Source organism: Bacillus rossius (assembly GCF_032445375.1).
Source record: "Bacillus rossius redtenbacheri isolate Brsri chromosome 9 unlocalized genomic scaffold, Brsri_v3 Brsri_v3_scf9_1, whole genome shotgun sequence".
Classification (NCBI taxonomy): Eukaryota; Metazoa; Arthropoda; class Insecta; order Phasmatodea; family Bacillidae; genus Bacillus; species Bacillus rossius.
The window spans coordinates 2,510,496-2,527,751 of record NW_026962012.1 but is presented as its reverse complement, the minus strand read 5'-3'; the positions used below and the strand labels follow the sequence as shown (position 1 = coordinate 2,527,751).

At 37.8% G+C, this 17,256-nt stretch overlaps 1 protein-coding gene across 1 annotated transcript in view; it reads left to right on the top strand.

Annotated features, from left to right (window-relative positions):
* LOC134542584 (protein toll) overlaps positions 1 to 15,255 on the top strand; it is a 74,617-nt gene extending 59,362 nt beyond the window's left edge. The window contains exons 2-6 of the mRNA XM_063386959.1: positions 5,487 to 6,663; positions 7,194 to 7,491; positions 9,282 to 9,914; positions 10,330 to 10,485; positions 13,131 to 15,255. Of these exons, the coding sequence (XP_063243029.1) occupies positions 5,507 to 6,663; positions 7,194 to 7,491; positions 9,282 to 9,914; positions 10,330 to 10,485; positions 13,131 to 14,030 (3,144 nt within the window). The 5' untranslated portion in view covers positions 5,487 to 5,506 and the 3' untranslated portion in view covers positions 14,031 to 15,255. The remainder of the gene's footprint in view (positions 1 to 5,486; positions 6,664 to 7,193; positions 7,492 to 9,281; positions 9,915 to 10,329; positions 10,486 to 13,130) is intronic.
* The last annotated feature ends 2,001 nt before the right edge of the window (positions 15,256 to 17,256 follow it).

Here is a 17,256-nt window from a genome sequence, read left to right as displayed (position 1 = left end):
GTGCAGCCGGCGTTCATTGATTTGTTAGACGTCACGTCAAAAAAGTTATCTATGGTTTTTATCAATCAAACGACTCCATGAAAGTTGCGCTTGAATTGTATGTCGGAAGTGGAAGTCTGCTGAAGTCGGAGGATGTTGTGCGGGACGCATTATCGGCCGCGAACCACACTCGCCGTGCTATCTGCAGGAAACCAGCTCGGAAGAGAACAGTGCGCTTAGTGTGTGTGTGTGTGTGTATACACATCAAAAATCCTGTACATAATAAATACAATGAAAACACAAGGATGGATGTACAAGTTAATTATAAATAATACCTACTTTTTCCCACCACACTTCCGTGTTCCCAACTGCCAAACAATATATACATATATTCAGAAATAAACATTACCATGAAAAACTGAAAATAATTCAAGGATCTCTTTTTTGCTTAAAATTGTTTTCTAATAGTGAGAACGTTCTAAAACAACGTACTTTCGCAGTTATTATTTTTTGTATAGAAATCCTTCCCAGGACAGTACTTCTATGAAATAGATATATAAGTTTTAGGAACAAACCTATTATTATAGTTAAAATGTTAAGTCGTTACACATATTTATTAAATTATAAATAAAATATACGTTAATGCAAGGGAAAGTACAGAAATACAATTTTAATGAAATAATTATTTTCCCATTCAAATGACTGCGTATTAAAGTTTTTGCACGTTTTGTTGTACTTATAAATTCTTGTTTTCACGAAAATAAAATTTTGCAAATGTCTAACAGTTTAGATAATATTAAACATTATTTTCCCGACCAGGGAACAATTTTTATTTATTTTTTAGTGCACGTGTGAATTAAAATTTTTACAAGTACGTACATACCTAAACAAAAGTCAAGAAATAAGGTTCAGGTGTAAATTTAAAGCCCGATACATGAAACTATTTTTCCACTAACGCTGAACATTCATGCAATATCATGCTACCTACTACTTGCTCTATAAATGCAATTTCTAAGATAAAAATTACATGCAAGTCTTCTAACAACTGTTGTATAGTATATTTGTATTAACCGTACAATGTGTTTATTTTGAATTTTGTCAAAAGGTGATTTTGTATATATTCTCAACCATTTGACAATAGTGGCTCCACTTACAACCTAAGTCGTATGTCAAACACAGAAAGTCACAAAAAAACTCAATCGTTTCACGCACATTTACAAGTTACGTGAATACCTCCAGTACAAGTAAAACATAGTGTCGGGAAAATGGCAACACAGGAGTTCCTTTTTCAGGAAATAAGAAAGGCCGCCCGCAAAAATTGTATTAAACATTTCCGCGATCAGCAGTTAAAAGTTATTCTCGGCCATTTATGAATTATTGCGAAAGCGTGGGAAACATTCTTCCCGGTGAAATTATTAAAGACCACTCTTCAACCAATACAATAGTACAATAGCCCTACCGAATCAGAATTTTCTTAAAAGTTCTGGTGCTTAGGCGTTTGGAGTACATGAAACAAATCAAAACATCACAGCCACACTGAGCTTTTTGAGTTCGCAATAAAATGCAAAACGACAACTGCCATTTCGTCTTGTTCCCGTGTCCGTTTTATACGTGTACTCCATTTCCTCTAATGACCACCAAATGAGGGATACAGATTTATCTTCCGGGAGTGAGACACACTATCTTACTATCTGGCAACAGCTGCTGAATTTAATTGATGTAAAAACAAGGCTACGTGCGTTTGTGCTTGCATTTTTGTCTATGATATTTAATGTCAAGTAGTAAATTAATTTGACGCAGAACTTAGGTATTTAAATGCCCTATTAACGAAATTTCGAAACTTTACTGCATTGAAATGCATGCCATGCACAACAAGCCTCTGTCCGTCAATCACGCGATCTGGAGGCTCGAAAAACTGTCAGTCTGTCCACAACTCGCCAAACAAACTCACGTTTGACGAACGATTGTGTCAGCCAGTTGTTAATATACATGCCTGTCGAGTTGGTTTTTTTTTTTTTTGGTACAAGTGCCTGCATGCAATATCGAAGTTTCATCAAGATGTAACGAAATTCAGATTTAAGACTGGGTTTATGAACTACGCAAGGTACGCCGTCGTTCATAAAGCACGCAAGTCCCCACCAGCCCTATAACTTGAAATATTAAAACAATAGAAAAATATTTATACCACGGGATTTTTATAATTCACGGTCATCACGGAAACAAAATTAATTGCCAATAATTTGATTACAAGTAACATTTATCACTTGTGAAAGTTTAAGAAATGTAAACATGATGTATATAATAAAAAGAACATCGTGCTCTTATATTCACATAACGTCTGCGTCTTTAAAGTTTTCGGAACACTTCTTTTCAAATGTGGCCGTCGAAAACACAATTCAGAACGCAATAAAGTTGCAAGTTGAGTGATACCTACGCTGCGTCGTTGCATCTTGCGTAGTTTATAAACCGATACTCTAAAATACAATTACTAAACATTTTGCGTCTTGAGTTTCTTGCATTTCTTGTGTTTATAAACCCGGCCTACGGGTTACGGGAAATGGGGGGCTAACTTCACGTACACAGTGATCTTCCTCTTGTTTCGAAGGTCGGGTGTGCAAAATTTCATCGAGATCGGAGTAAAACTATATTTGTATAAGAATTAAACAAACTCGTTTGTGAGTTTTTATAATGTTAACTTGTTTTAAGTGTCAATGCTTACATCTGTTGGCAAATATTAAGCCAACGAGGGTCTTATGTTCAGAAGACAATAATAATCTGTGTACATCATATCGTTAGCCTATGGCTGACAACACGCCCCTGACAAGTTACGGGCCCAGACACGTTCCACTGCGCAGAAGGCGCGCCCCTCCAGATAGCGCTCTGAGGAACTGAACACGTGAACAGCCTTCCGCTGGGAAAGTGCGCCGCGCTGCGCTGATTCGTCCACCGAACACGATGCGTCACGCGCGACGTTGCCATAAACTCACGCACGAGGCAGGGAGGGGACAGCCCCCCCCCCCCCTCTTTTCCTTTCTCCGCTAATGAAACTCAATAATAAGTTTAAAATAACGAATATACGGCTCAATTAATGGCCACTGAATATAAAAAATTATATACTAAATAGCCTTCTCTTTTAACACTTATTAGGACACAATCAAAGTGTCACGTTTTATTTTAAAAATGTCCAGGTAAAAAAAGAACTCGGTCATGGGATAGCCAAAAATACATATAAAAGCATGATCTTTTGTAAACATTTCTGGGGGAGTAACATCGGACCAGCCATTTTTCTGTGAACACGGAGTTGAAAATAAAAAGGGTGTGTGTGTGTGAAATGTAAGTGTTCACACTGCCTGCAAACCGCCTCTGCAGATTACGCACCAACACGTTAGGACCAGTTGGTATATCAAACCAGTTTGATTTTTCACATTTAGTTGTGACATCAGTGTGCTTGTTGTAGGTTAAACATTAGGTCACTACAACTGATAAGGAAAAAATTAACCAGTCTCGTATTTGAAAACAAGTGTCTGTGGGATATGTAAGAAACACATTACACATACGAACTTAGTAGGTATCATTCTGAAATACTCATAAAACTTTATTGGTTGACTAAACGATGTTGAAGGAGCATTTGAGATGCTTCATCGTCTTTAGCAGCGAACAATCCATTTTTTTTCCACTTCTCATTGGTAAATACTTCAATATCAGACTTTCACGGAAATACGCATCGTCTATAGGTTCCATCTTCGCTGATGCATAGAAGTAAACATATCAGAACACGCCTGAGGAAACCACTATGTTTTTACGTAAAAATCTGAGTTATTCTGTCGAATTAGTTTCCGTCATAACAGGCATCCACTGTAACTGTAGCCTTATACTAAACTCGGGAAACGACATTTAACATATAATTTTTATAAATAATGTCGAGCATGATACATATATTCTGTGTTTTCAATTACATTTCTTGGCACGAATCAAACGTAGTTTCTGCAGCAGCCGCTAGAATTCGTTGCCTGAACAGCTACATCAACTATTGAATCTTTCGATTTGCAGAGCAAAGTTTAAACTATACAATGAATGGCTCTAATAAAAGCGAAAAAGACTTGAAAAAAATACTAAACCCCAGCTTTGAACCTGAATTTCGACAGCGAATTTGATTAAAATACTGCCCATTTGGTTAAAATTCGTGAAACGGTTGATACTAGTAAAGTTTTCCTTTGGCTTTGTGAACTTAAGTTCGTACCATCCGCCACAGATGGCAGCACCGTGGTTACACATTTCAGTTCTATGAGACTTTCGTTTTATTCACGAAATTACTCCTACCCATCAAAAATAAATTATAACTTCCAGTATTAATTTCACAATTAGAACTGGCAGGTTAACCTAGTCTGTATATATGATGCTATTTCTAAGGCAGGTTTAACATGAATAATCCCTTCCCATTTCTTTTACAGACGGGAACAAAATTTTAGTCGTTTCTAAATGCACCATACTTGTAAAAACTTGCACACTCAACAAATGGATGTAATAAAATATATTTATAGCTAGTTATGTTCCCTTCCCCCACCCCTTTTTTTTTTTCAAACATTGTATGTATCACATGTCACTGCTTCTGTTAGCAGATGATTCGTGTTTACTTTATTTACTGCCAGTAACAATTGTTACAAAAAAATTTCGTGTGTACAGAAAAATCCGAAACATGCACATAATTGACTACCAGCATATCATACGAGCCAGCCATGAAGCATTCTGTGTGCTGCCATTATATGCAACTATTAGTAGGAACATTCATATTTGCAGATCAAAGAGTAAACACGCACTGTTAAATAGATCTTCACACTGTAAGTATCTTGAGTGGAGTGGCGAACGAGCTTCTTGGCATCTGATCTGAACTAAAGAGGGTGCATGGAGGAGTTGGCGTAAGGTTTATTTTGCTAGTAGTACTAACGCTCCTTTAGTCAACATCATTTAAATAAATTTGAGATAACATTGAAAATTATTAAATATTAGTGAGGTAGCGACAATTTCACATCATAAAATGCTTACTTATTTTATAGGTTACTTTATATCTTTAAGGGAGATGATGCATAATTATTTATTTTAAATTAATTAATTTTGACAACAGCTAAACAAAGCACCTATGAAATAGGTGGTCAATTTTAAGTTTAAATAGCTATTGTGGCACCAAATTTCCAGCTAGCCTGAATGATACAACAAAATGTTTGTCAACTATTCAGCAAAACCTTATATTTCACGATGTAAATTGTTATTTTAAGGCCTCATTTGCTATATACTTCCTAAGAATTAAAACCCACACAGTAACTTTTAGAAGTATTAGAGTATACCTACCTACTTAATTCTTGCTATTAGCTGGCTTCAAATAACCACACAGAAAACTAATACTTTTTATACAAATTTTGTTTGTTATAACTCATAAAGCATTATGTGGAAATATTGATAAGCCTTGTAGCCTGCACACACTTAATAGATACTGTGATGGCATGTTCCAGAATGAAGAGCTGAGACCAGCATGAATAGAGGGATAGGAGTTGCAGCATTGTTGCTGCTAGTTGCAGGAAGCCTAGCATCTGCCTGGACCTGCTCCTCTAACTGCAGCTGTGGAACAGGCCCCAGTTATGCCTTTGCAGATTGCCCGTCTAACTTGAAGGTCGAAAACAACTATGGAAGATATGTAAAGGTTACGTGCTATGAACCTACAACAGATCTGAAGCATCTAGATAAATTTGCCATTGGACCTGTGCCTCAAGTGGTTTTCAAAAAGTGCTCAATTCCACAGCAAAATTACTCTTATCTTTTAAAATCAATGGGTGCTGAAGCTGTCACCCAGCTCGACATCTGCGACAGCACTGTGTCTGCGACAGAACTGCGAGACCGTCTCTCTGGCCTGGATGGTGTCACATCTCTTTCGCTAAACTACCTTGAGTTAACAGATATTCCCGAGGATTTCTTGCAGAATGTACCACAAATAACTAAACTGGACTTGAGGTACAACAATATGAAAATTCCTCTGGGCGTTTTTGACTATGTACCAAATCTGCGGATACTTGAGCTCAGCGGGAACGGTCTCGACTACTTGGAACCAGGGCTGTTTCGGAATCTCACTCAACTCACTCGCTTAAGTGCCTGGAATAACAGGCTGCAAAACAGTCTCACGAGGGAGACCTTCATGGGACTGAAACAGCTGGTAATACTGGATCTACACAGCAACGGCATTCAAGAGCTGACCGATGATGTTTTTGCAGAGCTGCACAGTTTGAAGATTCTTGGATTAGACGGAAATCATTTCATGAGCTTGCCAAGCACACTCTTCACAAACACAAGCATGTTGGAGATGGTTCGCTTCAACGACAACCGCAGGGAGTTGGCATCGCTACCTTCAGGTTTTCTTGCAAACTTGACGAACCTTCGAGAAGCTTTCTTGAGCCGCATGTCTCTCTCTAGCCTGCCTGAAGACTTATTCCATGGATCAGGGAATCTCATTAACATCACCTTGACTGGCAACAAATTGAGAACTCTGCCAGCAGGAGTATTCAGAGACACCACTCGTCTGCTTAGGCTGGATCTCCGTAGCAATAAGCTGGAACAACTGCCTGACAACATCTTTTCAACGTTGACTAAGCTGCAAGTTTTGGATCTCAGTAACAATCAGCTCACAGAAATAAACAAGTAAGTAATAGCTTTTACAACAGGAATAGGAATGCATACATTCATTACACACATAATCAGAAAGCATGTTCATGTCTGTTAGATAAACATTATGCCTCATTAATAAAATACACAGAATCATTGTCAAAACTTCTAAGTATTTCAAACCTATGATAATGAACTGTTCAGAAATTCATCTGAATAAATACTATTTTTGGGCCAAACTGCTGCTATTTTTTCCTGCCATATAGGATTATCAAATTTTTAAATAATGTTTACTGTTATGACATATCTACACTTTTACGAGTTCTTTATGTGAGGACTAAGGTGAATGATATGAGAGTTCAGAAGTATGAAATAATCGAATGTAAAAAAGTTAAAGGAAGGTAGATTACTTTTGGTTTGGGCCATTTATGGCATAAATTACAAATTAATCAAAGTAAATAAATATTTTTAAAAAATTTGCATATGTATTTAACACATCATAATAATAAAACAGCAGTTGGCCAAATGCTGAACGGAAGAAATTAACATAACCCTGTGTATTTCAGTAACCTACTTGCAGCCACAATGGACATACAGACTTTGAATCTGCGGCAAAATGCAATTGCAGAGATTCACAACCGTGCATTCTTTAACCTGCAGAAATTGCGATCATTTGACATCTCCAGAAACCGGGTGTCGTTCTCGCAGAGCTTTGGCTATGGCTCGCCACTTAACAACTGTAAGGACCTGGAATTCTTGAACTTGTCGAACAACTCTATTGGTACTATTTTCGAGGACTGGAGAATGGTAATGCAAAAGCTGAAGTTTCTAGATCTGAGTCGCAACAACATAACTTTGGTTGAGGTAAGTTACAATACGCCTTAAATGAGGTTTTTTTAGAAGTATTATCACTGTTTAGGGTTTAGGTTAAATTTACCCCTATAGTATGTCTATTCTTAATATTATAGGTAAGCTTTAAATTTTCATTTAATTTCACACACGTAAATTCATTTTCTTTTGAACTTAAGTTTTTCCAAGTCCATGGTAGTCTAGTCCAGCTATTTTTTATTATGCATAGTTAAGGAAATGTTGAGGGCAATTTTCTTAGTGTTATTTAAAACCTTGCATTAAAAATGCATTTTAATAATTTCTCAAGTTTTAAGTTTCCATTACAATGCTGCACATGCTATTATGATGTAAACTGTAGATAAGGATGCTTTGTATTAATTTTTGTGGTTACATTAATGTCCTGTGCAACATGCAAAAATAACCCTTTAAAGGAGAATTTTTTTTTAGCCAGGCATTAATCTCCATTATGTGTGTTGTTTTCATCTAGTCAGTTTAAAACATTGAAGGCAGTGAATAGTCAGCTTCCATTTCTATGTTCTATTCTCCGTTCACTCTTACCTGAGTTTTGGAATAAACAAAGCCTCTTGTAAACAAACATTTTCATTGGCTGCCGGCCGCCGCGCACATTATTCGTGCGCAAGAAATAGTCCCTTGGTTACGTACCATTTGTAAGTATTTTTACAGGGTCTTTTTTATAACAATTGTTGATATATATTGCATTATAGCGATTCATCATTAATTTTCAATACAGTTTAATGTGTCAGCAAGTATGTACTTACAATTATGTTAGCAGACGCCGTGTGTACGGTGGCATAAACAAAAGGTACTGTACAGTGTACAGTTGATGCCCGGCACAACAGTTGCATTTCGGATTCGCGCGCGCACGGTTTGTTATGGCTGACGTCGGACCGAGTTTTGTAAAACACAGAACGGGAAAGCCTTTGAAAAGTGCACAGAAAACTATTGTGTTGAATGTTTTTAAAACATTTTCAGTCAAATATCCGGATTGTCGTGTGAATGATATCGCGAGTTTAACTGCGGAATTTAGGTGTGTTTCGAAGAGCAGTGTGCTTCGTGCAAGGAAAGAATTACAGGACACCGGGGCATTAACATCTTCTGGGAAGAAAAGGAAACTTGAGTATCCTGTTATAACAACTTGTGATGATTTTGTGAAGACAGTTTTTAGGCGTAAAGTGCATAGTTTTTTCTTCGCAAATGAACCACCTACGCTGAACAAAGTGCTACGGTGCTTCCTGTTATATTACGTCTCCGTTATTTTATTAGCACCGACTGTACTGAAGTGTGTGTGTTGCAACTAGTGCTTAGCGCGCCAGATGAATTCAGCCTATCACTTGCTGACGCGGCACAGTGATACAGCGGTGTTTGTTTATTTCAGAACTCGGCTAAGAGTGAACGGAGAATAGCATGGTACTGTTTACTGTCATACCTGTGGCATCACATTTCCAAAAGCAAGTTACTATGCAATAGTAAATTACTTTTACTGTTAACATTAGGGCAGTATTAGGTACTAAATTACTAAATGCTGGAAAACATTTTTGTGACTATGAATTGCTGTATAATCTTTTGGGAAAAAAAAGGACGATGCTTTAATCAATTTTAGGAAACTGACAAATAAAGCGATATTAAACAGTTAATTAAAATTGAATGACAACAGCTCTTATGAACAGCTTGCTGGTATAAAATTTCATTTTAAGCAGTGATGCCTAGGAATCACTTTTTCTTCATTAAAGAAAATTGCTATTACATTTCGACTTGCAAGTGATTTATTTATATTTTGGTTTCAGGTGGAAGACCTAATATTTCTGTCTCGCCACGTCAAAGTTGACCTGAGGCATAACCACATCCACACAATCAACCTTTACGGAGCGGAGGCCATCGCCAAGAACTCCATAGGTTCGGACGGCGGAGCCAAGACAAACACAACGTTCTATCTCGACGGCAACCCCCTCAGCTGCGACTGCAACGCCTACGACTTCCTGAGGTACCTCAAGTACAAGATCGCTCCGGAGGTTCACAGCAGGTTCGATCTCGTGCCAGGGAAACTGACGTGCGCCGCCCCGCTCCTGTACCAAGGGATGCAAGTGTCGGACTTGCTCGTGGAGCGCTTCACGTGTGGCAGCGAGGACACGAACATGCAAGCGTTCGTACGTTGCCCTTCGAACTGCACCTGCTACATCAACCAGTACTCGGAAGCGCTCATCGTGGACTGCTCTGACGCAGGGCTGTTGCACGCACCGGAGGAGATGCCCCACATGTCTATCAGCAGGCTGTCGCACACGCAGCTCTTGCTTCGGAGAAATCACATTACCAGCCTTCCCAATGCCACACAACCAGGCTATGAAAATGTTACCTCAATAGACATTTCACACAACAGATTGAATGTTCTACAAATCAGTCAACTACCCACAAGACTCAAGGTTAGAAAGTACTCTTCGTTGGCCCATACTATTTAAAAGGCTCATGCAAAATAAAATCTTTCTATAAAAAAAAAGCTTTCGCACACTTAATCATATGTATCATATAAAATATTAATCATACTTAAATCTTTGCTATGGATATTTTCCTCCATACATGTACTTGTAAGAAACAAAGGAAATTACCTCACCAACTTGATTCTGCAATTCTTGAATTTACATAAATTTATTTAATAATGCAACAATTCCTAATCTTCAGATGTACAGTGTATAATAATTTTAAACTGTTCAGAATATTTTCCAAACCATCTTGGTACCTACAATAGTAGAATTTACATTCTTCAAATAAACATGATGCATTTCAGTGAATTATTGCTTTGTGCACAAAATTAACAGAGAAACATGTTTTTGTCCACAGAGACTGAACCTAGACCACAACAACCTGACCCACCTGGATGATAAAGTGCTAGACTTCTTAGTGAACAGAACCTCTCTAACACTGCAGGGCAACCCGTGGAGTTGCAGTTGCGACAATCGATATCTTCTCTCATTCTTTCAGTCGCAGTTTGAACAGGTAACTGTGTATCAACACTAGTTTAGATAAGTGTTTCACTAAAGAGATACTAAAAGTAATTTAATTTTATGCTTGGGAATAAGATTTACACAGTTCAAATGTACTGAGAGAGCAAAGCTGGATAAATAATTTTTCACTTTTATCATGTAAATAATTTTTTTTTTACTTTTTTTGGCAATAACTTACCGGTATAGTTTCCTAGCTAGTTAAAAGAAAAAGAAACAATTTTTCTCAACACATGTGTAAATGTTAAAACCACATATTTTCATTACTTCAAATGTGTCATTTACAAAACATTTTATTACAGTAGAGTCCCACTAATCCGAACCCTGCTAATCCGAACAGGCTGCGGCAGTGTGAGAAACATCAGTTGGCACGTCCCCTTCCTCCTTACCCTCGTCTGCATCAAGATCAGTTGACGTTCCCTGCACAGCTGCTATGATATCTTCATCTGTGGCCACAGTTGTCAATGGCCGTCCACTTTTCAACGCACTCTTCTGCATTTTTGCAACCTGGTACAATTTTTTTCACTAGTTGAAGTTCAAACTTTTCTTTTGCCGTGGGGAAGACCGTTTGGACAAACTCTAAATCAGGCCGGAGATTTATTCCATGATATGCGGTAAAGATTCCTTTTGTGTTTTCTCCCAAGCTTCTGCTACCCAGTAAATGACATCTTTGATGGTGATTTTCTTGAGTTTATGCAAGATTGTCAGTTCTTCATTTTCTTTAAGCAGGCTACGAAGAAGGATTTTTCTGTAATTCTGTTTCAAAGCCTGCAAAACTCCTTGGTCCATTGGCTGCAAAATTGAAGTGAATTTTGGTGGGAGAAAAATGGCTTTGATATCACCGCAAACAAGTTGCATTTCTTCAGGATGTGACGGAGCATTGTCTATGAGTAACAAAGCACTAGGAGGCAATCCATTTTTTTTGTTAAGAGCCTTTACTTTTGGCACAAATTGTTTTCAACTAGTTTTGGAACAAGACATGATCCATCCAAGCTTTCTTTTGGTTTCTGTAGAATACAGGGAGTGTGTTCATGTTCATGTTTTTAAAACTGCTAAGTTTTGCTGATTTGCAGATAACCATCAGTGGAAGCGTATTTGTGGCAGAAGCGTTGCAACAGGCTAACACAGTTAGGCATTGTTTATCTATTTTAAACCCTGATGCAGATTGTTCCTCTTGTGATGCAAGACTTTTGGTAAGCAATGCTTTAAAGTTAAAGTCCCTTCTCATCCGCGTTATAAACTTGCTGTGGCGAGTAGGAAGAAATGATATCTTTGAACTTCTCAAAGTATTCATTCAATAGCTGCTTCGTTATTCGCTGACAGTTTCTCCCCAGTTATTGTAAGCTGCCTGATTCCATGCCATTTCTTCCATTGGTCTAAGAAACCGGAACTAGCTGTAAATGATGTGTCACCATCCATGAGCTTTTTCAATTGAAGCGCTTTTTCTTGAATAGTGATAGGGATTCCTTTTTGTCTTTCTTGGGTAAACCATAAAAAAAGTGCTTCGTCCAATTTTTCGTAAGAAGACACTGTTGTTTTGCTACATTTTTCAATAATTTTTTCACTTATGGTAGTACAAAACTGCTCAATTTTAGATCTGTTATTTTTCCAATCGGAAATGGTTGCTTTGCCGACACCAAATTCTTTCGATAACAGAGTGGCACTTTCACCTTTGTCAAGTCTTTTCAGCACTTCCAGTTTTTCTTTTAATGTACACAAGTTATGTTTATGCTTGCTTGTCATGATGACCAACAGCAGGGACAAGCACAGAATGTCATAAACCACACTACACACCGCTCACAAGGGCTCACAAAAAAACAGGGCAAGTGCGCAGTAGCAGGTGACACAGCAAAAGTATGTGACACACTGACTGTCTGACTCATCATATTTGGGAACGGAAGAGGAGAGGAATGTGTAAGCCAATGCGGGAAGGAGTTTGGGGGCTTTGTTTACTCTGGTTGAAGGTCACTGACCTTCCGCTAATACACATTCACGAACCGCCCTTCATTTCGACCTAATGTTGTCATGTAATGTAGGCTGTTGGATTTGTTAAACTTGGAATATTTGAAATTGCAGTTTAGGCTATGTGAGTAATTAAAAATATTTTATGATACTAAATATGAACGCTAAATATTAAAGTTGTATTTTTCGTCTGACCTTTCATACATATATGACATATCAAACACTAACTACGCCTCAAAGACAATATTAGGCATTATGTGACAAAATTCTGCCTACTCTTAATTTTCGCTAATCCGAACAGGGTTCAGTCCCAATTAATGCAGATGAGCGAGATTCTACTGTATTTAGAATTTTAAATGTCTTGGACTCAATTCATAGCTTTGCATTTTTATTTTTTTGTTTTCTTAGTATTTGCATTCAGATATTTTAAATAATTGTAATTTAAGACAGTTAAGGTGTTGAAGAGTATCTGTTTTATCATGTTGATTCAAGCATTTTAAAATAAATTATTAAAAATCATATCACATACTTATTAATTCTGACTTGCAGACACATTCTAAACTGATAAAATTTCAGTTAATATACACATACATATTTTTCTCTAAATGCATTAAGAAACAAATAATTAGATTTAAGATTCTCATTTCCATGAAATATACTAAATGTTTTTCTGTGCAGGTGATGGACCTTCGTAACATCACCTGCAAGTGGCAAAACGGCAGCAGTGCCTTTCTATCACTGATGGCCATCGACGATCTCTGTCCCGTGGACACGGCGCTGATAGTGTTGCTCGGCATCACCGTCGGCGTGGTGGGACTCCTGCTGGGTATGGTGGCCGTGCTCTACCACTGCTACCAGCAGGAGGTAAAGGTGTGGCTGTACGCGCACAACATGCTGCTGTGGTGGGTCACCGAGGACGAGCTCGACCGAGGCAAGCTGTTCGACGCGTTCGTCAGCTTCTCGCACAAGGACGAGGAGTTTGTGGTGAACGAACTGGTGCCGGGGCTGGAGGGCGGGCCCAGGCCCTTCAAGCTGTGCCTGCACTTCCGCGACTGGATCGCCGGGGAGTTCATCCCCACGCAGATCGCCCGGTCCGTGAGCGAGTCCCGGCGGACGCTGGTAGTGCTGTCGCCCAACTTCCTGGAGAGCGTCTGGGGGAGGATGGAGTTCCGGGCGGCCCACCAGCAGGCCCTCAGCGAGGGACGCGCGAGGGTGATCCTCCTGCTGTACGGCGACATCGGTCCAGTGGACGGCCTCGACCCTGAGCTCAAGACGTACCTCAGCACCAACACTTACGTCAAGTGGGGCGACCCGTGGTTCTGGGACAAGCTGCGGTACGCCCTCCCGCACTGGCGGCAGGTCAAGGAGAAGCACTACCACCGCAACGTCACCGCCATCGGTGACAAGATGGATCTCATGTTCCCGGCAACCAACACTCCTGCCGCGACCACACCCCCCGCGGATGCGATTAACCCTATTTTCATCATGGAAGACAAAGCTGCATTGGAGAAAGAAGCTAAACTGAATGGACAACTGGTGTTCACCGAGCCACCAATCAACTGTATAAAGTGTGTGTAACTTTGAGAAATGAGGCCAGTTTTTATAAAATTAGTGTAGGACACAACTGTTTTAGCCCTAGCTAAAAGGTATTAAGTGTCATTATTTTAAATACATGTGTTAAGTATGTTATTTCCTTTTTTTGTTTAGTACCCGACTCTGAGTGATGCTGAACGTTTTAAACTTTCAAATGGATTTATCCTTTGGATTGTGAATTGTTATGTTTTATATACTGACATTTAGAAATTAGATTTTTATTACCTAAGAAAAAAAATCTGAATCTCAAAAAAAAAATCTAGTATTAAATGAAAGTTTGTTACAAACTGATAAAAGACAAGCACACCAAAGCTTTAAAAAAATATTTGTGAAAAACTTGTCTGTTCAATCCAAACACAGAAGAGGAGCTCTTTTGATTTTGCTACTTATTTCACCTCTGAGATATTCAATTATTCGATATGACAAACTCAAAACTTAAAAATGTTTGATTAGTACTATTATGTTCCGGAGATTCTCAAATGTGAACAATTAACTTTATTTTGTGTACGTACTTCAGTTTTATCAAGGCAAAGTCTGGAGTGTAGCATACATAAAGTTGTGATTAATTATGATGGAATGTAAAGAAAATGATTTCTTTTTGTGGCAATACTTTCAATTGGTTCATAAATTTATAGGAAATAATTTTTTAATCATCTCTTTAATTACCCCGGATATGTCAAAACTGTTTAATATAATGGTTGGGAAACGTTTTTATACTGTACCAAATTTTCCTTAAACACTGTACTTCAAATACAGAAATCTGAGCTAGTATAGTGAAAAAAAATCCAACTTGTGCTAATGGAAATTAGATACCCTAAAAAAATTAAGTTGTTAAACGTTTACATTCATCACCCAAAATCTATTAGTTAGCTGTTGAATTATTCCTTTTGCCTGATGATAGTTATTGATGTTTTTATTCCTATTATTTTGCATTTGGATATCAATATTGCTAATTCTTACTACAGTGGTATTTGCTTTTGTAACGCTACATTTCAGTTTTATGACTAAGTATATCCTCTATCCATTTTGCCATGCAGTACACTTGGTTAATAAAATCTATCTTTATTTTACATTAAATGACGAATGTGAGACTTAAATACCTAGATGATTTTACAAGCATGTTATTTTACACAAAGTATGTTCTTACATTATTAGGGCCAATTGTAGCTTTGCATGTATGGAATTAAATGTATCAGTAGTTTTCTATTGATGTTGCATTTCTTTTTTAAGACTTAACTATACATCTAATGCAATCAATATACTGGCTAAACGTGATTTCAATCAGCTGGTTTCCATTAAGCATGTGATATGTGACTTGATGAAAGATCAAGGATGAATGAAAAAAAAAATTGGGGGGGGGGGGGGGGGGGGAACCGAGGAGAAACAGTGGTTGATTAAGCAGTGCAGTTTCTTCTTTTTAATTTCTAAGGTGTTTACGATTCCACTAACTTTAGAAGACAGGTATTTTTATTTCCAAAAAACAACATTTTAGGGCCAGTTTGACCCTAGAGCAAAGACAGCTTCAATTATTTGCACACATGCAATCTTAATTGTGTGTTGGCTTCCTAAACCATGAAGTACCGTATTGAGGTTGCACTTCTAGCTTTACTATCACTATTAGCTTCAGTAAATGTTTCCCAATTGCACAAATTCAAAATTTTGCATGCTCTAGCTCTACGTAACATACTATCAGGGACTGATTATTTTATCTTAATGCCCAAAATGCCTACAGTTCTGCCATTTTTATTGCACTGATCATGGTAAATGTAGATTTTTTTTGTAAAATGTATTGTTTCATACCGCTGAGATTAGTAATTAGAAGGTGGTTTAATAATTTACATAATTATGTTGTGATTCAAAAATAATGCAAGTATGTGTAAAAATTAACAAAAATTAACAAAATTACTGGGGGGGAAATACAATTTTGTGCTCTGAAATAAAAAAAAATGCTTATCCCTACAGATTAGTTATACTTTCAAGTGAAAGATTTTTTTTAAATCGGCTAACAGATTTCCAGCATGGCAGACACTGACTGGTCCACATTAAAATCTAGTGAGTTAAGTATGTAGTCCCCTTTAAATTTGAATGGAAAGTACGGGATCATTGGAAAAGATTGCCAGAATTCTAAACTTTTATAAAATAAGTATTTGATACACATGTATAGTATCTTGAAATATTCAGGAAGGTTTGAAGATTCAGACTTCAAAATGGGCACCATTCGGTATTCAGTCTCCTGCAATGTCTTCGGAACAGTGTCCACAGTTACAGTTGTAATTGCTGCAGGTTGCTAGATTATGAATAAATTAAGGAAAATAAAGTCAATTTAAATCTTTCAGTTAAGACATTTTAGCCATACTAAGATTAACTGAAGATACTGGTAATCTTGCTGGAGATCACCATAGTCACAGGCCTGTGCTGAAGCCTGGGGTCAATTTTCTAATTACAACTATCAATATGTATAAATTTAAAAAATGTTGAACTTTATCTTAGCAGACATATTAACATACATCACAAATTCCTATTTCAATTTTAGTTTGAGCTGCATTTGAGCAGCAACTGGATGTGTAATGCAGCTACCTTCCCTTACAAATGTAAAACAGAGGCAGCCCCGTAGGCCAACCGACCAATCACAACTAACATTACCTTATATGAAATTAAACATACCCTCCAGTTTCAAGGGCAGTTCCCTTAGGCGCGGCGATATATCACAAACAATATACGATATGCAACATGCACAGACAGATACTTGAAATCTAAAGGGAGGCAATAAAATAGGATCACAGCCGCATGATTGCACAACATATCGCCAGTGACATATCTCTCGAAGTACCACTTGCCGGTCGCTTCAGCGATTAGTATCGTACGATATTTCGAGCTGTGAACATGACGGGAAGAAGACAGTTCTGTAATTCCGTTCATTCATTTAGTGAAAGCTCATAAATGCATCATGGATCATTTGCTGTTGCAGTTGACCATAGCAATGACACAAATGTGAAGTTGTATCCAATATGAAAAGCAGTTGAAAATTGTAAATGCAGTGCTGTCAATCCCTGCACTGGAAGGTGATTCAAGGGATTATATAAAGCAAATTAAGTGCTTTCACTGTTTGAGCTCAAAAAATTGTGGTGGGTGCCACCATCTGCTTCAGTATTTTAGTATGTTAGGTTACTACCGTTGCACAAGTTTTTAAAGCAGTTTTTGCTAAGTTTTC